General features: G+C 45.0%; 2 protein-coding genes across 2 annotated transcripts in view; both read left to right on the forward strand.

Annotated features, from left to right (window-relative positions):
- Positions 1 to 1,934: 1,934 nt before the first annotated feature.
- SLC18A3 (solute carrier family 18 member A3) lies at positions 1,935 to 4,273 on the forward strand. The gene is given in 12 exon segments (XM_043986431.1): positions 1,935 to 1,958; positions 1,960 to 2,008; positions 2,011 to 2,300; positions 2,302 to 2,352; positions 2,354 to 2,435; positions 2,438 to 2,598; positions 2,601 to 2,653; positions 2,655 to 2,742; positions 2,744 to 3,359; positions 3,362 to 3,437; positions 3,439 to 3,474; positions 3,476 to 4,273. Coding segments are annotated over 12 exon segments (1,656 nt in total). The 3' UTR covers positions 3,606 to 4,273.
- Positions 4,274 to 8,938: 4,665 nt separating this feature from the next.
- CHAT (choline O-acetyltransferase) overlaps positions 8,939 to 23,388 on the forward strand; it is a 98,635-nt gene continuing 84,185 nt past the window's right edge. Inside the window, exons 1-2 of the mRNA XM_043985461.1 lie at positions 8,939 to 9,112; positions 15,535 to 15,672. Of these exons, the coding sequence (XP_043841396.1) occupies positions 15,607 to 15,672 (66 nt within the window). The 5' untranslated portion in view covers positions 8,939 to 9,112; positions 15,535 to 15,606. The remainder of the gene's footprint in view (positions 9,113 to 15,534; positions 15,673 to 23,388) is intronic.

The following is a 23,388-nucleotide window of genomic DNA, read 5'->3' on the forward strand; positions in this document are numbered from 1 at the left end:
TTGCCTCCTAGCCTCAGGCGGTAGTGGTAGAGTGGCTGAATTCGGTCCCTTCAAAGGCTAATTGGTTAGGACCACCGACCAGCCTCCACTCGTCAGCACTCTTTTGGCTAAGGTAAATGAACATCCAGACAGACATAAAACACAGCTTGGGCGCTTGGCGCTCCCGGGGGATATCTGCAGGTGTCTGGAGGATGAAAACCTGCGGACCATTAGAGGTCAAACCGCCCCTAAGTCACCAGTCTCTAAAGACCCTCATCCCTTCATCACCACCAGCAGCAACCAGCATCCCCCGGCCCCACTGGGCAGGAAGAAAAATTGGGAGCTGCTTACCGCTCTCTCTGCACGCCATCCGGTCCGAGACTAAGCTTGCGGTCAGTCAGTCGACAAGCATTTTATTAAGAACTTACTATGTGCTAGGGCTACATACTGGGGCTACAAACAAAGGCAAACAAAATGCTGATACCCCATGGAGCTCACATTCTGATGCATGTTCTAACAACATGCAAATAACTGTACATCCTGACAACGCATGTTGTAACAGCTAATATAGAATACACATACACTATCTATAATACATGTGTATAATATGTATAGACACAGTGTAAAATGGAAGCCATTTTAGAGAGAAGGGACGAGCACTGGGTAGGTGAGAATAGGGACGAGGAAAGGCCTCCTACAGAAGGTGGGATTTGAGCTGAGTCTTGAAGGAAGCCAAGAAACCAGTGATTGAAAAGGCATGGAGCCGGACCAGGTGCCTGAGACCAAGAAGTCACTTTCCTCTTTCAGAGAAGCCACCCTACTGGTTTTAGGTTATCCAGAGGCTGGCTCTTTTCTCCTCCTCTGTGTGAAGCCCATAAGCCCATCCAGGCTCTCCTCCCCACCTTCATTCCCCAGCCTGGGGAACTCCCCTAGGTTTTTTGGTCGCGGAGGAAGCAGAAAGAAATCTGGTCTTCCCTTTCAAACAAATGCTATTCTTCCGCTTCCCTTCCTCTCCCTACCTTACCTTACCACCCAGCTTAAACCCCCATGGGAGAGAGCATAGGAGGATTGGCAGGTACGAGGGCGGGTTTGGGGGGGAAGGGGGAGGGGGAGGGGAGGGGGCGGAGGGAGGGTTTCTCTCCTCTTGGCCCTCCATAGGCTCCGGCCCCCTACCTGTGCCGCAATTAGAATGTAACGTACGCAAGCAGTACCCGGGCACCACTCGGATACGGGGCCGTGAACTCATCGCTTCACAGCCCCAAGTGGAAGCCAAAAAAAAAAAAAAAGGGGGGGGGGAGAGACAGAGACAGAGATGTGGGGAGGAGGAGGAGAAGCAAGAGGAAAAGGGAGGGGGCAAAGGTGGAGGGGGAATTGCTAAGTGAGAGTTAAGAGAAACTAAAGCATGCAACTCGGTCTGTGCCCAGGCAACAAAAGCCGGCTCCGCGCTGCTGGGTGGAGAGCAGAGCGCACAGGGTCTCTGTCCCTGCCAGAGATGCGCCCGTGGCGGTAAAGCGCACAGATCCTTGGGGCCCCCTGAGCCGCAGGGGCGGTGGCGGCACTGAAAGCCAAGCGCTGCGCTCTACCCGAGGGGCTCGGTCCTGAGACGGCCCCCTCGCTGTGGGGGAGGAGGGGGCCGAGGACAGACGAGGCGAGGCGAGTTGGACTCGAGCATCCTTTCTTCGGGGTAGAGGCTTTTGGGCGGCGCACCAAGAAATCTCGGGTCCGGCGCTCCCTGGACTCTCTGGATATGCCCACCTAGGGGCACGGAGCCTGCCTCCACCACCAGCTGAGACTCGGAGGCTACAGCTTGGCGGAGAGCGGAACGGTCCCGCGGGGAAGGCCAGCGGGGGGCCAGGCCGGACGGCCTCTGCCTCTCTCTCTCCCCATGCCCTGTGAGTCTCGGGCTCCCGGAGCTGAAGCATCCGCAGGGGACCCTCAGAGGGAGGAGGGGGAGCATGGCGGCGCCCGCGGGGTTGGCCAAAGGCGGCCGCGGGGAAACTGTCCGAAGCGGTGGGTGAGCGCACCCGGCGCCTGGCTCGGCGCTGCAGGAGACACACCGGCAGCGCCGGCTTATCCTCGTCATCGTCTGCGTGGCGCTCTTTCTGGACAACATGCTCTACATGGTCATCGTCCCCATCGTGCCCGTCTATATCGCTGGCCTGCACAAGGGCAGCGAAGAGGACCTCCCGGACCACCACCACCAGCAGCTGCCGCCCGCGGCCAACGCCAGCCAGCCCACCAATGCCACCAGCGCCCCGACGCCTCCGCCGAAGTCCAATCTCAAGCCCACTTACCCAACGGAGAGCGAGGACATCAAGATTGGGCGTGCTGTTCGCCTCCAAGGCCATCCTGCAGCTGCTGGTGAACCCCCTGAGGCGGGCCCTTCATAGACCGCGTGGGCTACGACGCGCCCCTGCTCATCGGCCTAGGCGTCATGTTCGCGTCCACGGTCATGTTCGCTTCGCAGAGGATTACGCTACCCTGTTCGCCGCTCGCAGCCTGCAAGGGCTCGGTTCGGCCTTTGCCGACACGTCGGGCATTGCCATGATCGCGGACAAATACCCCGAGGAGCCCGAGCGCAGCCGGGCCCTGGGCGTGGCCCCTCGCCTTTATCAGTTTCGGGCAGCTTGGTGGCGCCCCCCTTCGGCGGCATCCTTTACCAGTTCGCAGGAAGAGGTACCCTTTCTGGTGCTGGCCGTGGTCTCCCTGCTGGACGGGTTTCCTCTCATGCTGGTGGCCAAGCCTTTCTCCGTAAAGGCGCGGGGAAAACTTGCTTGTGGGCACGCCCATCCACCGGCTCATGCTGGACCCTTACATCGCGGTGGTGGCCGGAGCGCTGACTACCTGCAACATTCCTCTGGCTTTCCTGGAGCCTACTATTGCCAACTGGATGAAGGAGAGCATGGGGGCATCCGAGTGGGAGATGGGACTCACCTGGCTCCCAGCCTTCTTCCCGCACGTCCTGGGCGTCTATCTCACAGTCAAGCTGGCTGCGCGCTACCCTCACCTGCAATGGTTCTATGGTGCCCTGGGACTGGTGGTCATTGGAGCCAGTTCCTGCACGGTGCCGGCCTGCCACAACTTCGGCCAGCTGGTGGTGCCCCTGTGCGGGATCTGCTTCGGCATCGCGCTCGTAGACACCGCTCTGCTGCCCACGCTTGCCTTCCTGGTGGATGTGCGACACGTCTCCGTCTATGGGAGCGTCTACGCCATCGCAGACATCTCCTACTCCGTGGCTTACGCCCTCGGGCCCATTGTGGCCAGCCAGATAGTACACACTCTCGGTTTCCCACAGCTCAACCTGGGCATGGGCCTGGCTAACTTGCTCTACGCACCGGTCCTTCTGTTCCTTCGCAACGTCTGCTATATGACGCCGTCCCGTTCGAGCAGGACGTACTTCTAGACGAGTCACCCAAGGGCCTCTACGACACTATCCGCCTGGAGGAGCGGTAGGCAAAGACAAGCTCGCCACGGCCTGCCCCCCGAAGGGGAGGTTTCTGGGATGGGAGGGGGAAGGCGCCGCCCAGGGACCGTCCCCAGGGCCGTTGTCCGGGAAGAGTCCTCGGACACGACTACGAGTACAGTTAAAAGTATTTGGGAGGAGCGTGGGAGGGAAAGTCCTTTAAACCCCCTGTCCCTCCGCCTCCTCCTTTTCTTGGAAACTTGGTACATCGAGGGTTAAACTAAAGAAAATCGACCCATGTAACATTGTCTAGGCTAGGTGGGTGGTGCTGGAGGGCCTTATAGCCTTGTCTGTTCAATGTGTCTCCCTCTCTCCACTCTTAAGACATGTCCCCGATGTATTCAGCTTCCCCCCCCCCCCCCCCCCGCCTTCTCTTCGCAATCCTCGGTTTGCAATTCCCCTTAGTTCCGCTGTCTCACAGATGTTACCCAGTCCCGTTTTCCTACCCCCAATCCCGTCCCAATAACTGGCTAGACCAGCAGTTCCGGACTGGCGCGGGGAAATGATCTCTTTGTAGTTTGGAGACGCTATTCCTGCTCGGTCTTCCAGACCCAAAGTCGTCTGAGGAGGCGACACCTTGCTTGAGTATAACGCTCCCCGAGACCACAACTCACCCTTCCTCCTCAACCCTAAAATTTCCCGGCGGGAGTGGGTGGGGTGGGTTCTCTGACCTCTGCCTATCCCATTTAGCTGGAGTCTGTGTGTGCAAAAGTTTGTTCGAATTTGAAAAAAACAAAAACCGTGTGTGACAAACTGTATATCTCTGTGCGGGGGAATAAAACCCGTGTAATGTCATTCAAGTTGTATATTCAGGGACAAGAACTCAATAAATAGTGTATATACCGAGGTCTCATTCATTGCTGGGTTTCTAATTTACACTGCAAGGTGTGAAGGAGGCCAAGTTCAAGGGACCGGGCTGCCTCCAGGAAGGGAGTGGGCGGGAATGATTTACACACACACACACGCACACTGCAGACGGGGACCGGACCTTCAAGGTTGGAGGCTGAGAACGATAAGGGGCTCTGATTTCTCCCCAGAGACCTCAAGTTCCCAAGCTCCTCCTGCAGTCCTTTAATTCGTCTACCTGAGATTAAGTGGTTGCGGGGAAGCAGAAATAGTTCCTTTTCTTATAGTTCCTCTACCCTCCACCCCACTAGGGCCGCTCCCTCCCCTTACAAACACACACCCCTCCCTGTACACTCACTGTCTCCTTCACACATCCCTTAGCACTTACACCAGCTCGGTGCACACACAACTGTCCCTCCCGAATACTTGTTTTCACAGACAGTCCCTCTTAGCGTTTGCTCGCGCGCACACAGAATCTCCATGCTCACATACCTACCCTGTATACACTCCTGCCCTACCACGTATACCAGCTACATTCATGCACGAGTCCCCGAGGGCTTACTCATTTATACACACAGCCGTTCCACCCCGCCCTCCACACGCGTACACACGTACCAAGTATACAATGGGTCCCCCTCCCCACCCTGTACACCTGACCCTCACACTCACAACCTGCTCTCCACCTCTTGCCCACACACCAGGTCCTGGGACACAGCTTCCTTCCCTAGCATGCACCTACACTGCTCCCTCCTCGCCCGCTCCTAAGCTTTGCTTCCTTCAGAGTTGTTTCTGAAGCACCCCGGGCAGCTCAGTGGCGTCTCCTGGTACCCGAGAGGACAGTTAGCAATGTTCAGAAGCGCCCACCCCACCCCCGCCCCCAAATCCCGCGCGCGCGCGCGCGCGCACACACACACACACACACAGCCTTAAAATGCAAGTCTATTCAACACATAAACGATTTCAAAGGTATATCATCACCACACAATGAACACGGTCTAGTTCCTATCCTACGTGCTCTCACACCTGGATTTTCCGTCTCTAGAAATTTTCTAGTATCTAGAGCATGTGACATCTGAGCCCCTTGCTCCGAGCCGGGCGATGGTCTAAAACTTGAGATAAGCGGGGAAGGGCCCAAGGGGAGGCGCTGCCCGCTCGGGCCAGGGCTACAACCTCTCTCGTAGATGACTGGCTTCCAATCAAAGGAAAATAAGGCGGCAGGTGGTAAGAGAGGGCAACGGCCCAGCAAAGAGGTAAAGAAAGCGACCCGAGCCCTTTAAAAAGTAAATTCGTGTGTGTGTTTCCAAGATTGCTTAGTCTCTGAATGTGTTTATATATCCTCCCCTATAAGAGGGAGTAGGTAATATGGTATGTCCGTGTGTCAAGTTGGGAGAGTATCATTACCTGCGTGTCTATGTGGCAAGTAGTACGTATTCGCGAACACACTCAGGTAGGTGGGGATGGCTCTGAGCTGCTTGTCTCCCTGGAGTGTGTGGGTGTGTGTTTGTGTAAGGACAGCGTACACGAGTTGTCTTCCTTAAGTGGTGTGGTGTTTTTGTGTGGCTGGAAAAAGTGTCTTTTTAGCTGTGTGCTCCCTATCTGAGAGCTGTGTAGTGAATGTGTGTTTCTGAGGGTATTTAGAAGAGGAAGGGGAAAAAACTGAGAGGGCAAGGCTAATTCTCAGAAAAGGTTGGTAGCTCCCACCTGTGCAATGGTCTGAGAAGGTGAGTTAGGGATTACTGGCTAGAGCTAGACTGGTAATGCAGTCACTGAGGCATCCAGAGAGCTCCTGCTTCCAACATATCTCCCCACAAAACAGGTGGGCCCATCCTGACAGCCTTTACTGCCCTAAGTCCAGACTGATCACTGAGCTCCCAAGCCCTTAGTCCTCAATCTCTTCTTTTTTTAATTTTTTCCTTGCAACAAACATTTATTTTATTTTTGTCCAGTTACATGTAAAGGTAGTTTTCAACGTTCATTTTCATAAGAGTTAGAGTTCCAAATTTTTCTCCCTCCCTTCCTTTTCCCCCCATCCACAAGACAGCAACCAATTTGATATAGGTTATATATGTACAATACATGAGTGCTTTTTTTTTTTAGCCTGTGTTCAATCAATATCAGTTTTTTCTCTGGGAGTGGATAGTATGCTTCATCATTAGTCCCTTGGGATTGTCTTGGATCATTGTATTGCTGAGAGTAGTTAAGTCCTTCCCAATTGCTCATAGAGCAATACTGCTGTCACTGTGCACAATGTCCTCCCAGTTCTGCTCACTTCACTATACATCAGTTCATATGAGTCTTTCCAGGTTTTTCTGGAATCATTCTGCTTGTAATTTCTTATAGCACAATAATAATCTATTACAATCATATACCACAGTTTCTTCAGTCATTCCCCAATTGATGGACATTCCCTCTGATTTCCAATTCTTAGCCACCACAAAGAGTTGCTATAAATATTTTTGTACAATTCCCCCCTTTTCTCTTTTTCATAATTATTATTGTTAACTTGTTTCCCTCCATCCTATTCCCTTTCCCATGATATTTACTCTATTATCTATCTTCTTTCACCCTATCCCTCTTCAAAAGGAATTTGCTTCTGACTGTCCCCTCCCCTAATCTGCCCTCCCTTCTTTTGCCCCTCCCTCTTTATCCCCTTCCCCTCCTATTTTGCTGCAGGGTTAGATAGATTACTTCACCCAATTGGGTGTGGGTGTTAATCCCTCTTTGAGCCAGCTGTGATGAGATTAAGGTCCTTGAGCCTATTCTGATAAGTGTAAAGTTCATTTACTGCCCTGCTCCTCCTCCATCTCTTCCCCCACTCCATGAGTCCTTTCCTGTTTCTTTCATGTGGGATTTCACCCCATGTTACCTCTCCCCTTCTCCCTCACCCAGTGCATCCTCTCACCCCTCAATTTTACCCTAAGGATGTCATCATGGGGTAGCTAGGTGACACAGTGGACAAAGTGCCCACCCTGTACTCAGGAGGACCCCAGCCCCAATCCAGCCTCAGACTCAAGACACTCACCCACTGCACAACCCTAGGCATGTCCCCTAAATCCAATTTTTTATGGTTCTCTAGGATCTTGTATTTGAAAGTAAAATTTTCCATTCAGCTCAGGCTTAATCCCTTTTTAGAAAAGAAAGACCAGAGGAAGCCCTGGGAAGGTACCTGGAAAGGGGGTGGGTGGGTATAAGAAGCAATTACTGGGTCCTGAGATTTAGAAGAGTGTGTATATGAGAGAGAGCTCACATGCTTGAACAAGAACACACACTAACAGCAGCTATAATTGCATCATATCTGTGCGTGTAGGTGTGCATTTGTTTGTGTCTATTTGTATGTATGGCTGTGTGTATGGATGTGTGTGTGTGTCCATGTATGAATCTGTGTGTTTTATATGAGTGTAAATCTATGTGTCTGTATTGTGTGAACCCCTGGAGGGGGTATGCAGGAATTGTATGGTTATGAATCTTTTCTATATGTGTTCCTGTCTATGTATATCAATATCTTAGTGTGTTTGTCTATGCTAAGTGGAGCATTTCTATCCGTGGTTTGTGTGTGTGTGTGTGTGTGTGTGTGTCTGAGAGAGAGAGAGAGGCAGAGAGAGAGAGAGGCAGAGAGAGAGAAACAAAGACAGAGATAGAGGCATAAATAGAGAGACTGAGAAAATTATTAATCATAAAAGGGGGTGGGGACAGCTATTCTAATCAGCGTCCAGCACTGGGACCAGGGTTGGGTTTTCAAGATCCCAAGACCAAGATTCCGCAACCCACTCTTGGCTTAGGACTCCCAACTTCCCTCCACCTCTTCCCTGCTGTGAATGTCCCTAAGTCAGCAAACACAGCCTAATAACCCTAAAGTACTATTTTTCTCCTTTGTCCTTTGGCCCTCCTCCAATCCTAACCATGCCCGTATGAGTCTAGTTTATTTGTATTAATGTGTAAATATACATGTATGTATCCATGTGTCTCTGCATACGATGCTTGCCCTTCACACAACACGCTCAGAACAGGGGACCCCAGATATCCAGTTAGGTTTAAAGAAGTTATCTGTGGGGACCCAAAAGATATTCTGGAAGGTGGAGGGGTAGAGAGAGTGAGGGGTGGTAGAGTGAGGAGAGGGTACGAGACAGTGCCCTTCCCTGAATGCTCTGAGAGCCATCTTCAGAGCTATCTGGGCTACAAGAAATTCTAAGGGCAAGTCAGTTTGGCTGACAAGAAAAGATGACAACAGGAGAGAAGAGATGAAGATTGGGCAGGGAAAAGAGGAAAGAGAAAAGGAGAAAGAGAAGGAACTCTATGGCGGGGGAGAAGAGACTGGAGGAAGGCAGATAAGGAAAGAGTGGAAAGAGGGAAGCGAAAAAGAATAGGAAGGAAAGGGGAAGGAAAGAGGAGAGGAAAGGAAGAAAAGGAAAGAGGAGGAGAAATGCGGAGACAGAGAGAGGGGAAAGTAGGTAGAAAGGGGAGCAAAGAGTAAAGAGCAAGAAGAGGGGAAAGAAGGGGGAAGGTAGGAGAGTTAAGGAAAGAAGGAGGGGAAGGAAAACGAGAGCAAGGAGGGGGAGGAGAAAGGAGGGTTACTCAGGGGAGGGGAAAGAGGGGAGGGAATAAGTGAAGATACGCCGGGCTCGCTCCCAGCCAGTCCAGTGGCCGCGGGGAACTGGGCGGCGCGTCGGGACAAGCTACCATGGACAGAGCCTGCCGCTCCCGGGAGCGAAGCTGATTCCTGATTGCGGCAATTGGCCAGACATCGGCATGTCAGTAACCCTGCACCCTGGCACCCTGGCACCCGCCTTCTGACACCCACGTTTGCAGCTGCGCCAACTACAGCAGGTAAGGCGAGCAGGAAGCCGAGTGGAGTTGGGTGGGGTGTAAGGAACGAACTATTAGTCCCATCTGAGAGCTTTCCCTTGTTCCCAAGGCAAAGGATGCACTAAAGACAAGAAGAGAAAGTTTGGGGACTGTCCCCAGGTCCCCGCAGGTCCCACGTGGGTGTATATTTAGGGGCTATCGCCAGATCTATATATGTGTAGGGAGGAAGTGTTTGGGTGGCATCCACAGACTCCCCTCGGAGGGTCTGGTTGTCAATCTTATGGGAAGTCCCAGTGACCCGTGACACCTGTCTCAAAGATATTCTTGTATCCACCCCGACACCCACACCACCCCCCGGAAAGGGTGATAGATTTCCTGCCCTTGCCTGCACTCTCCTGGGTACATTGCGATTTGACTTCTCTTCTAACCATTCCCTCTGAGTCCTAGCTCCCCTGGGTTGAAAGCAGATACCTATTCACTGCATCTCCTCAAGGTAGTTGCTTGGGTGAGTCCTGACTCTACAGCCAAAGGATTCTCCAATCCCAAGGAAATCTTTCAGCTCAGTATAGCCAAGATGAATTCCCTTTCTGGAGTAGATGGTAGCTAACTCTCCTCAAAACCCAGAGGAATGGGATTGGAACCTCTGTTCAGATGGTAAAGAAGGAGGGGGCAACTGGAACTTGGAGGTGTGAGACAATGCCAAGGCCTTTGCCTCTTCTGGGAGCACTAAGCACCCAATCTGTGCCCACAATGTGGATAGACCTATAGAATGACTGGGACAGACAAGTTCCAGCCCTCACTTGTATGGCTTCTATGAGGGACAGGAAAAGAGAATCAAGCATAACTGTGATACTGGATGTCAACTTATCAAGAGCTAGGAATAGTTCAGACAAAGAGAGGAAGTTTGTGTTGAAAAATCTTTGTGGTCCATGTCTGCCCTAGTCTCAGGATCTCCCCATGAATCCAGAAGATATAGTTCCCCTATTCTCTCTGGATAGGTGTCCCCTTCCTGAGTAGGGTGGGGATTGGGAACAGACTATAGCTATAGCTAGCATTTATATAGCAATTTGCATACTATTTCTTTGATCTTCACAATAACCCTGTATGGTAGGTTCTATTATTATGCCAGTTTTACAGATAAGGAAACTGAGGCTGAAAGAGATCAGGTTAAGAGGATAAAGGAAAGGATCATAAGTAGACTCCCCAGAAAGAAGCACCAAAGTCAGAAGGAGAGGAAGGATAGGGCCTTTGGCCAGGATCAGTGTTGCAGACAAAAAAAAAAAAAAAGGATTCTGAGTATCAGAAGGGGTAGGAATAACCTAAGAACTCTGCATCGGGATCTTAAGCCATAGAATTGCCAGAACTTCACTCCTAGGGATATGGAGGATAAAGACTTTCAACCCAAGTTGCCTTTCCCCCTCTTTTCCTGACCTATTCATCTCTCTACTCCTGATATGCCAGTGTTTAAAAATCATAAATCTGGTTGATTTCAAATCCCCTCAGGAAAGTAATGTAGTAGTAGTAGTAGTAGTAGTAACAGTAGCAGCAGCAGTGACTTATTATATTATGAAAAGAAGCATAATGTCATGGATAGAGAACAAGACTTAGAGTGAGAAAGTTTCAAGACCCATCCATGATACATAATAGATATGTGGCCATGGTCAAGTCACTTCTCAAAGCCCCAGGTAACACTTAATGATGATATTAGAGATTAGAGATGAGTTGATAGAAGAAGTTTCCATAAAAGGTTTTCCCAGACCCTTGAAATCACAAATCTAACTATGTATATGTATTTGTGTGTAGATATTATTGCCCATATATAGAAAGGGAGGAAAATCACTAATGATTGTACCATGGGACATGGACATTGGAAAGGGGAACTGTGCTTGAGAGAGATTATAAGATCCCAAAAGACCTTGGAAGTGATCTAGTTCAATCCTCTCATTTTTCAGACCGGGGAGCTAAGGATCAGAGAGAGGAAAGATCTGGCAGTAAGCAGCAGTAAGCAGGTAGTAGTAGCCTGTGACCCTGTGCCTCCAAGTTCAGCATTCCAAGTTCATGGCTCTTTCTACAGCAGTGGACAGACTCCTAAGGGCTTCATGCCCTAAGAGGATCCAAGAGAGATCTAGATGGTAGGAACAAAAAAGCGAAGTCAGATTTTACCCGAGCCTTGACAAACTGCTATGGGATGTCCTCCAGGTTATTGAATAGACATATATATGGGTTAGGGGAAGAAGATGATTTCCAGGGTAGGAGCCATAGAGAATGGAAGAAGACAGCAGAGGAGTTTGCAACGTCTTCTAAGTCCAGTCTATCTGAACCCAGGGAGAAAAATCTTTGACATTTTGAGAGGGAAGCACTTTTCTTAACCATACTTCTCCAGATAGGTTATTCACATGGAGTTAGAAAAGGAGAGGGACCAGTCAGACCTTAGAAACAGTACCAGCCAATCAGTTTGTAGCTAGATTACAGCTATTGCAGGAATCTTTTCTAGGGACACTGACTCTCCCACTGTGCAAGACAGAACTATTTAACTCATGCATTGTATTATTTCTTTTTTCTTTTTTCTTTTTTTTTTTTGTAGTGAGACAATTGGGGTTAAGTGACTTGCCCAGGATCACACAGCTAGTAAGTGTTAAGTGTCTGAGGCCAGATTTAAACTCAGGTACTCCTGACTCCAAGGCTGGTGCTCTATCCACTGTGCCACCTAGCTGCCCCCATTGCATTATTTCTGTTTATATTTCCCCTCTAGTCACCTAGTAAAGTACTTTTTAAAAAATCAACTTTCTCTAAGAGAGTTTGGGGAAAATCCAAAGCCTCCAGAAGGCAAAAGAGTATCCATAGCTTTGAAAACACAGAGGTTCTGCCCTCACTAGACAGATATGGTAAGCCAGGAGGAAACATGGTATAATGGGGAAATCATCAGATTTGGAGTCATAAGACCTAGGCTCAATCCTAGATGTGCCACTCAGACATTGCAGGACATTTGGGCAGGATTTTTCTGGATCTCAGTTACCTCATCATTAAAATGAAGGGGTTGGATTAGATGACCTCAGAGGGCTTCTCCAGTAGAAAATGAGGAAAACCTGCAGGCCTCAATTTAAAGCATTACCTATCCCCTTTCTGCTTGGGATACATTCTTACAGGAATCTTTGAAAAGAATTTTGTTCTCTTTGTTTCCTCAATCAGGGCAGTAGCCAAAAAATCTAAGCTGTCCAAGGTCTCCAGCCCATCACCCAAGGACTAGTTTACTCATGAGCAGTGCTTATAAGGTGTGATTTGAGGGACATCAGAAAGTACTTAACCTGGCCAAAAAATATCTTCTACACCTGTCTGCCATGGTACCCTAAATCTCACCATTAAAATTTCATTTCGGGGCAGCTAGGTGGCACAGTGGATAGAGGACTGGCCCTAGAGTCAGGAGGACCTGAGTTCAAATCCAGCCTCAGGCACTTAACTCTTACTAGCTGTGTGACCCTGGGCAAGTCACTTAACCCCAATTGCCTCACCCCTCCCCCCAAAAAAAACCAACAAAATTTCATTTCTTTGAAGGTTTTTTTTTAGGTCATTCAACAAGCACACCAATACATTCCTTTGAAAGAAGTTTCTACTGGCTCCTCTTTTTACGGTACATACCCCATAATTAATGGATAATATATTAATCTCCTCTACTTCAGAGGGAATGAATTTATCAGATTTTATTCTATGATGGGAGAGACCCAGCATGAGGTCAATGAGAAGGAGAGTGAAATAGAGAGGGAGACACCAAGATCAATCAGCAAGTCTTTATTGAGCTCTTCTGAGGAAGGCAAAATGGAGGAAAGAGAACTGAAGGGGAGAGGGCAGCTTCAAGACAAATAATCATGTCTTCACAATTCTGCCTGATGTCACTTGCTCCCTCACCTTTAGACTAATGCTTAGGAGTGGTGCAGAGTAAGGAGAAAAAAGAGGGAGGGACCAGCTGGGTCTTCTTTGTCCTAGCTTCTCACTTTTCAGAGCATCAAGATGTAAATTCACAGGCATAGATGGGCCCTCTTGGTCTTATTTGAGAATAACTTGGAATTTTAGAACCAGGAGAAACCCAAGAGGTCAGCCATAGAGTTTATCCCTCTTCCAAAGCTATCTCTGTCTCTGAATGTTACTTTGCCATGTCATTTCTAAGGCTGCTAGCCAAGGCTTTCCCTCCCCCTTTAGACACAGTCAAGCATATATCACCACATACAGTCGATCATCTATCAAGGCTAATGCATTCTACTCTTAATCTGATGAAACTCCTGATTTAAGTTTGGCTGCACAGACTCCATCCCCTCCCTGTCTCCTCCCTGCCCCCTCTCTGTCCATCTGCCTGGCTGCTGCCCATGATCTGTCTGGTCTGCCTTCAGAAAGAGTTTTCCAGCTGGTTGTAGCTCTGTTTGGGTGATTGAACTCACCACTAATGGCCTCTTTTAAGAAATATTTATCCCGGGGCGGCTAAGTGGCGCAGTGGATAAAGCACCAGCCCTGGATTCAGGAGTACCTGAGTTCAAATCCGGCCTCAGACACTTAACACTTACTAGCTGTGTGACCCTGGGCAAGTCACTTAACCCCCATTGCCCCGCAAAAAAAAAAAAAAGAAAAAAAAGAAATATTTATCCCTAGTCAAAAGAGGGGGGGGGTGGGAATGGAGGAGATGGAGAGGACCAGGATTCAATAAGATAGTAAGCATTAGTGACTCTCTAGAAAGAAAGAAGAAAAAACCTAAGGTGGAGAGAATAGGGTATTGAACCTGGAGTTAGGAAGACCTGGGTTCAAATTTACCCTAAAACACTTACTAACTCTGTAAACCAGGGCAAGTCATCTAATTTCTCTGTGTCTCAGGTTCCTCATTGGTAAAATGTAAAGATTGGACTTGATTGGTCTCTAAGGTCCCTTCTAGCTCTAAATCTATGATTCTATGGTCTATATCCATTCAGAGATGTCCAAAACTCCCCCTACAGAGCTCCAGGTTAAACAAGAGTGGGGACAGTAGTGGCTCATTTGATTTGGTAAGGTAAATAGTACAGCTATCATATAATTATATATATATATATTTGTGTGTGTGTGTGTGTGTATAAAATCTAAGTACCAGAGAAGTAAAATAACCTCCCCAAAGATATGCAACTATTAGTGAAAAAAGTAAGGACTGGGGGCAGCTAGGTGGTACAGTGGATAAAGCACCAGCCCTGGATTCAAGAGGACCTGAGTTCAAGTCTGGCCTCAGACACTTGACACTTACTAGCTGTGTGACCCTGGGCAGGTCACTTAACCCTAATTGCCCTGCAAAAAAACAAAAACAAAAACAAAAGTAAGGACTGAAACTTGTGCTTTTTGTCTCCCACCTTATAGAATCAGATTATTAGAGCTAAAAGTAAGCTTAGAGATCAGAGTCCAACCTTCCCATTGGAAAAGTAATCTTAAAATTGTAAACTTAATGGATAGAGCACCAGCCCTGGAGTCAGGAGTACCTGAGTTCAAATCCAGCCTCAGACACTTAACACTTACTGGCTGTGTGACCCTGGGCAAGTCACTTAACCTCAATTGCCTCACCAAAAAAAAAAAAATTATAAACTTAAGAACCATCAACAAAAACCAACATTCAATTAAACAAAATTTCAAAATGAAATCATACATGAAAGTACAAGCACCAAACACCTATATTTATTTTAATGTATATACCAACATTATACTCAAAACAATTTTATTTTGTTATTATTATTTTCTATATTTAGAGTTAATGTATTTATTTTTCAGATACCACCCCCATTATGCAAATAAAGAGTTCCAGAAAGACAAAGTGATTTATCTCAAATCACACAGCTAATTAGTGACAATGCTAGGCCAGAAACCAGGTCATCTGGCTCTTCAGTTATTGCTCTAGACTTAGAATTCCAGAGCTAGATGGGACATAAAAGTTGATCTACTCCAATCTCCAAATTCACATCAAGAAACTAAGGCTCAGAAAAGTTAAGTTACACAAATTAGAGGCAATACCCAGACCAGAAACCAGTTCTCCTCATGGGTACAGGTGCTACTTCCCCTATAGCATATCAGATAAATTCAAGGTACACTTGAGTATTTCTATCTGGGATACAGACTACCAGATCATGTTAGAGGAACAGTGAGGTTAAGAGGAAAGACTTTTGGAATACAAAACAAATATGGGCTCTGGACCCAACTATGTCTTGCTGTAAGTACCCAGGGAAACCACAGAACTGATTTTATCTTTAATTTCTCCATTTCTAACAGAGAAAGAAAAATTCCTGCCCCTACCTTAATCATAATGTTTATGGGGGAGCAGCTGTCTTAGACTTAAGATTGGAGAGAAAGGAGTAAGGGGACTCAGGACTTTGAGGGTGTTCTTAGATCTGATTTGCAAGTGTACTTTGACCTCCCCTCCCAACCACTTCTTCTCTTTTGCTCCCTAGCACCAAGTGAGTATCCTCAACAAGCATTGCCTCTGGGACTCAGGCCAGAAGGGAAGTGGCTAAAACTCAGAGATGCCTGTCCTGGAAAAAAAGACCCCCAAAACGACTGAAAAGGATGCCAGCAGCAAAGAGGAGACTGTAAGTGACCATATTCCTAAACTTACTTGAACAGAGTGAGAGTCAGATTCTGAATGACTAGTGGGCTAAGTCCTGAATTAAGGACTTCAAATTACCCAGAAATCATCTCCCATCAGGTCTTTTATCTCTTATTCCAAATACTATCCATTTCTTGGGGGTGCAGAGGAAGTGAGAAGCTTCCCATTTGATTGCATCCTCCTCTAATAAAGAGGGATTGGCTACCATGGAACTAGAAATGGAAAGATGTGGGAGTAATTCACAGAAAGCCCCAGGAAGGGACCCTGTTCCCAAAGAAGTATTATGGTCTGGTCACCATTGCCTCTATCCCAATTAGGACATCATCCTCAAGGTTAAGAGGAAGTAAGAGCAGAGTCATGGCCTGTAGCTTCATGGAACGCCTAGATTTTCCTGCTGGTTTCTGCCTTCTTCCTTTCTTTTCCTGAGAATAAAAATGGCTTAGACTATCTGACTCACCCTCTCTACTCCCCCAAACCGTTCCCAAATCTTGATGCAACTTCATTTCCTCTGCTCTCAGCCAGGCCTCCCTGAGGAGTGCTGTCTAAGTAGCTGGGCAGCACCCATCACATTCTGTACATTTTTTTTTTGGTTTTTAAAAAAATTATGTGCATATATTTTATATGCATTTATAACCTGTCCTTCCCTCTGCATCCCACCACTGAATAATAACAATAACAACATGAAAATAGCCTCCTCTATATAAAGGTACTTAATCCAGGAAAACAGTGCCCCACATTGACAATGCCCCAAAATGTAGGTTTCCCATGGCATTTTAGGTCATAATGTTTCTGACATGTTTCATCTTTGGCCTTAACTCTGTTTAGTTTTGACTCTGTTTCATCTTTAGTCTTCTGGACTTATGGTTTGTCATTCCATTGAGATACTTCTAAAGTCTTTCAAAGTGGTTTTTCTCTATAATATTGCTGTTTTTGTATAAAGTTCTCTTTTAGTCCTGTTCACTTAACTCTGTATCAGATCATATAGGTCTTCCTAGCTTACTCTGAAATGGTTCATTTCATCATTTATTATGGCATTATTCCATTAAAATCTATATAGCATAATTTATTTTGTCATTCCTCAATAGAACAGTTCTTTACTTTTCTATTTTTGTCCTTTGATCTCTTCAGCTTGGGTCAAAGGGTGTGTACCCTTTGTGTTCTTTGTGCAACTTTTTGCCACCTTGTAATTTTGGGGCCTCCAATTTGAGCTCAGAGTGTTTTCCAACTTCTCACTAGAGAAAGCCAACATTGGATGCAGATATATATATATAATATACAATATTGTATGTATATATATATACACACACACATGAAACTATACAATATATAGTTCCATATATCAATTCTCTGTCCTTTTCAATGCACCCTATCCAATATAAAAAGATTTTTTTAAAAAAATTAAAGGTATTTATCTGATCAAAAGGTATGAACAGGAAGTTTTCAGACGAAGAAATTAAAGCTATCTATAGCTATATGAAAAAATACTCTAAATCAATAATGATGAGAAAAATGCAAATTAAAACAACTCTGAGGTACCACTTCATAAAAATCAGATTGGCTAATATGACAGAAAAAGAAAATTATAAATTTTGGAGAAGATTTGGAGGAAATTGGGACACTAATTCACTGTTGGTACAGTTGTGAACTAATCCAACCCATTCCAGAGAGCAATTGGAACTATGTATAAAGGACTATAAAACTGTGTATGCCCTTTGATCCAGCAATACTACTACTAGGTCTGTATCCCAAAGATATTGTAAAAGAGGAGAAAGCACCAACATGTACAAAAATATTTATAACATCTCTCTTTGTGGTGGCAAAGAATTGGAAGTTGAGGGGATGCCCACCAATTAGGGAATGGCTAAACAAGCTGTGGTATATGAATGTAATGGAATACTATTGTGTTATAAGAAATGATGAGCAGGCAGATTTCAGAAAAACCTGGGAAGAATCACATGAACTGATACTGAGTGAAGTGAGCAGAACCAGAATATTGTACACAGTAACAGTAACATTGTGATCAACTATGATAGATTTAGTTCTCAGCAATACAATGAGCAAAGACAATTCCAAAAGACTCATGATAGAAAATGCTATCAAAATCTAGAGAAAGAACTATGGAGTCTGAATGTAGATCAAAGCATACAATTTTCACTTTTTTTCTTTATTCTTGTTTTTCCCTTTTGTTCTGATTCTTCTTTCATAACATGACTAATGTGGAAATATGTTTAACATGATTGTATATGTATAACCTATATTAGATTGCTTGATGTTGTGATGTTTAAAATCTATATTGTGCGATTGCCTTAAATTAAAAAAGCTTCAGTACCAGTCTTTGGGCATTAAAAATTTATTAAAGCATACAGATATTTACAAGGAGTTCAGAAAGTTAAGAAAAAGAAGTCCTACCTAGCCTAGAGTTCCAGCCTGGTTGGGTTCTTCCTCAAGTCCTCTTCTACGAGCCTGCTTTAATCAGGAACTCCCTAGCAAGCTGATTGTGGAAGCTTTTTATAGGTCTGGAACAGAGGCGATCCTTATACACTGCTTCAAGGTGATTGGTTGCTGTCCTCCAAATCCATTGGCTTTGAAGGTGTTCTCAAGTTGAGTTCACAGTCTAGTTTCTGAGAACAATACCTTCTTAAGGGCTAGCCAGGTATGATCACAATCCAGTTAACTTGAAGTAGGCTTAATCAACAATCACTCTCACTTGATTCAATCAGTATAGATTAATCTCCAGGTGGGTCTTTGAGTATCTGCTAAATCCCATTATTTCATCACAATGTCCTGGAAACAGGGGAGGGAAGGGAAGGAAGAAGAAAAATTTGGAACTTAAAATCTTATAAAAATGAATGTTGAGGGGGCAGCTAAATGGTGCAGTGTATAAAACACCTGTCCTGGATTCAGAAGGACCTGAGTTCAAATCTGGCTTCAGACACTTGACAGTTGCTGTGTGACCCTGGGCAAGTCACTTAACCCTCATTGTCTTGCAAAAAGAAAAGAAAAGAAATGAATGTTGAAAACTATCTTTCCATGTAATTGGGAAAAATAAAATATTATTAAGTGGGAGGAGGAGGAAATTAAATGTATTTATCTCTCCCTCTTTTGGGCCCCATTAAATAATTTTTAAAATAATAAAAATAAAATCCTCATAGCAAACAAGTGTAATCCAACAAAAAAAAACCCTAAATTTTCCGTGTTCAGAAATATGTCTCATTCTGTATTTTAAGTCCATAAACAAGAAGTGTTTACCATTCACAAGATAAATCTTCCAAAAACATGGCTTCCTACATATCACTTCTACCCCACATTCCCCCCCACACACTCTGGCATACCACCTTCAAAAACATTTTTTAAACTTCCAGAGAATACCAGGAGACTATATTTCCTGTCTGCTTTGACCTTGATCTTGAACAAGTCACTTCATTTCTCTGAGCCTCAGACTCAGTTTCTTCATCTGTTAAAGAGGATGCTGAACTAGATATTATCTAAGTTCCCTTCCAGCTCTAACAGTTTATGACTCTGATTCCCTTGCTTCTAAGTCCCTAGTCCAGAATGTCAAAATAGTGTACCTTCAGAAGGATGAGTTCATGCTGCTCTAATGAGCTGTTATTGACCTTTCTTCTCCTTGATGACAAAGAGAGGCATCAAGATACCTGTTTCTACAGGTCTATCCACACCCCCATTGCAAATATACCTGCCAGGTTTCAAATGCTGAGATTTCTTCCAGGAACATGTTTCTACACAAACCAATAGGTACACAGACACTGCCACCATACTCTAGGGCTTTGGCCTTCCTCCTTTCAATTGGATACCCAGTATAGCCAAGATTCCCAGAAGATACCAGCATACCCTAATGTTTGGTCACCCAAGCAGTTGTTATCCAGACTTTGCTAGACTCCTTCAAATTGGGGATGGTATGTCAGAAAAAAGAATAAACATTCTACAGGATGAGAATAGAGCTGTGACTATAGGGAGCTCACTACCTTATGGAGCAGTCTACTCCACAGAATAGAGCCCTAAAGCTAGGATCAGAAGAGATGCATTTAGGGACATCTAGGTGGCACAGTGGATTCAGGAGGATCTGAGTTCAAATCCAACCTCAGACACTTGATGCTGTGTGACCCTGGGCAAGTTGCTTAACCCTCATTGCCCTGAAAAAATAAATTAAAAAAAACCAAACAAACTAATTAATTAATTAATAGATAGATAGATAGATAAAGAAAAAAAGAAGAGATGCATTTAGACATCATTGCTGCTACTTACTATCTGGAAGATGAAGAGCAAGTTATTTAATCTTTCTGGGCCTCAGTTTCCTCTCTTGTAAAATGAGGTTTGACTAGACGGCCTCAGATTTCTTCCGGCTCCAATTCTATGGTCATGGATGACATCTAAAGTGCCCTTTACTTTTAAATCCTTTTTGGGGGGATGGCTCTATTTGTTAAGAAGTTTCTCTTTATATGCACCTCAAATTTCTTTCCCTATATTTCTAAATACAGATACTAGGACTCCCCTCTAAAACCAAGCAGAACAACTCATTCCGACTATCAAATTCTATGATTCTATGCTCAATGATCACTTTCTTTGAGCTAATGAACCTTGGGCCTGTCCTAATTTGTTTACTTGCACAAAGGCCCTTTGCAAGTTCTTTCCTCCTAAGTGAAAGGGGATCTTCTCCCAGACCAGAAAAAATTCACATCTCTAGGTTCCTCTTTTTCTCCGCCTATGCAGGCTGCCTCTGCTACCCTGGGGCAGGGGGTAGAGGCTTTTTATGCCCCATGGTAGCATATATTCACTGGTAGCTTATACCTTTAAGATCCGAGCATTTACAACTGGAAGGAACTTTGGGGATCACTCTGTCCACCACCAACACACCATTTTACAGGTGAAGAAACGGGGGCCCAAAGAGATGAAGTAAAGTGCCCCAGGTCACATAGTAAGTGACAAAACCAGAATTGAAGCCTAGGTCCTCTGAGTCGAAATTTTACTCTTTTCACCATACCATACTTTTGATCTAAACAGCAACACAACATTCCTCTTCGACATACCCAGGAGAATAAGCAGGCCAGGAGGATGCACCTGATCTTTGTTTCTTTCTTCCTGCTTCACTTAAAGGTCTCATGTGAGTTTCCCATTGAGTAGAAAGGTTGAATGAAAATTCAAGTTTGAAGTCTATTTGGTAGGGTGCCGCCCAAAGTTACCTTCTGTGTTCAATCCATTATCCTCCAAGAACTCCTTGCTTCTTCTCCCTTGCTCTCAAGGATATTTATTGCCATTTAACTGGGGAGTAGGGGATCAAAACAGAGATGGGTAAAATTAAGGTTGGCCTGGTATTGGATGGTGGAGACAGGAATAGGCAAGTGGGGCTGACATGTAAATGGGGATATCATGGTACCTTGTTGATACAAGACCAAAAATTGCAACTTCTGTTGCATTATGATGGGGCATAACTGTAAATTTTGGTCTCCAGTTTCCAGATTTTAGAAGTAGATCAAAGATGTTATTTCAGTTAGTTCTTCCACTGACTGACTGAAGGACATATAATTAGAGTAAATGCTCAGTCACCACCTGGAAATCTACCTCCCCCATACCAGTGAGATCACAACTTCCTTTTGCTACAGAACACAATGTGTTTTTGTAAAAACAATTCATTTGGCTCCATGGCAATGGTGAGGAACCTTTGTTTTTATAAGAGCCAATAATCCTAATGGGAGGAAAAATCTGTTGAGGGACACATACAAATAAAAAGCAGCTTAGTTGAAGGTGGGGTTTTTGAGTAATATATGCAATCTTCATAATTTAATAATTCACATAATTTAAAATTTTTAACAAAATAAAAATATTTTCAAGGATTTAAAAAATCTTTCAATTTAGGGGCAGCTAGGTGGTACAGTGGATAAAGTACTGGCCCCAGATTCAGGAGGACCTGAGTTCAAATCCAGCTTCAGACACTTGACAATTACTAGCTGTGTGACCCTGGGCAAGTCACTTAACCCTCATCCCCCCCCCAAAAAAAAAAAACCCCACAGATGCTATAAAATTTTCACTTTAATGTTATATCCAGTTAAGGAATAGACAAGGGAGAATGGTACAGAAGGAGAGAAGGGAATGGAAAAAGAATCTGTAGGAAAAGGAGGAAGGAGAAAGGCAGATAGAAGTTGGAAGGAGAGAAACTAAAGGAGAGGAGGTAAAAGAGAAAACAATTAAGACATATGCAGAATAAGAAAAAAGAAAAAATAGGAAAGAGGCTCAATAGTTTCTGAATGGGAGGCAGAGTAATAGAGGGAAGAACACTCACTCTGGAATCAAAGGACCTGAGTTCATAACCCACCTTTGACTCTTACTACCTGCTGGCCAACTAGTCCTGACAACTCATTTACTCAAAACTCATCCTTTTTGACCTCCCTGGGAGATGGGCACTGTTGGCCTCCCCTTCCTCCTGGATATTTCTCTTTCTCTGGGTTGTTATTATTCCTCAGTTCCTTGGTTCTGATCCTTACATGTATGAATGTTGTTTTTCAGTCTGTTTTGCTGGGATCATCCTCTTTGTCATATTCTCTAACTGTAGGTGTAACCAAAGGCTCTGCCTTGAGTCCTCTTCTATTCTTTATATTCTTACACTTAATTTCCTTATCCCATGGATTTGGCTATTGTTTATAGGCAGATGACTACTAGGGATCTGTATCTATCTCCATATCCATATCCATATGTCTGTATCTGTATCTATCCAGCCCTATTCCTTCCTGAACTCTAGCCCCAAATCAACTGCCTACTGAACATTCAAATCGAATGCCCTATGCTCAAAACAGAACTCATGATTTTCCCCCAAAACTCACCCCTCTTGTCAATTCTCCTTTTGTTGTCAAGGACATACGTATACTGACAGGCTCACAACCTCAGTATCATCCTATAGATCTCATCAGTTGCCAAATCTTGGAATTTTTCTTTTAAAAAAATATTTTATTCTTCACCATTACATGTAAAAATAATTTTTAACATTATTTTTTTGTACAAGAAAATTTGATTAAAAGAAAAATGAAAGAAAGTGAAAAATTCCATGCTTAAGTCTGTTACATCAATATCAGTTCTTCCCCTGGATGTGGATAGCATGTTTCATCAATAGTCCTTTGGGATTGTCTTGGATCATTGCATTGTTGAGAATAATCAAGTCATTCCCAGTTCTTCATCAAACGATATTACTGTCTATGTGCACAGTGTCCTCTTGGTTCTGCTCACTTCACTATATATCAGTTCATACGTGTCTCTCCAGGCCTTTCTGAAGTCATCCTGCTTGCCATTTCTTATAGCATAATAATATTCCATAACCATCATATACCACAGTTTGTTTAACCATTCTCCAATTGAAAGGCATTCCTTTGGTTTCCAATTCTTAGCCACCACAAAAAGGGCTGTTATAAATATTTTTGTACAAATAGGTCTTTTTTCTCTTTTGGTGGATGTCTTTGGTATATAAACTTAGCAGTGATATTGCTGGATCAAAGGGTATGCACAGTTCTACAGCCCTTTGAGCATAGTTCCAAATTGATCTCCAGAATGGTTGGATCTTTTCACAACTCCACCAACGGTGGATTAGTGTCCCATATCCCCTCCAACATCCAGTATTTTCTGTTTTTGTTATATTTGCCACTCTGATAGGTATGAGGTGATACCTGAGAGTTGTTTTAATTTGCATTTCTTTGAT

Source organism: Dromiciops gliroides, chromosome 2 (assembly GCF_019393635.1).
Source record: "Dromiciops gliroides isolate mDroGli1 chromosome 2, mDroGli1.pri, whole genome shotgun sequence".
Taxonomy (NCBI): Eukaryota; Metazoa; Chordata; class Mammalia; order Microbiotheria; family Microbiotheriidae; genus Dromiciops; species Dromiciops gliroides.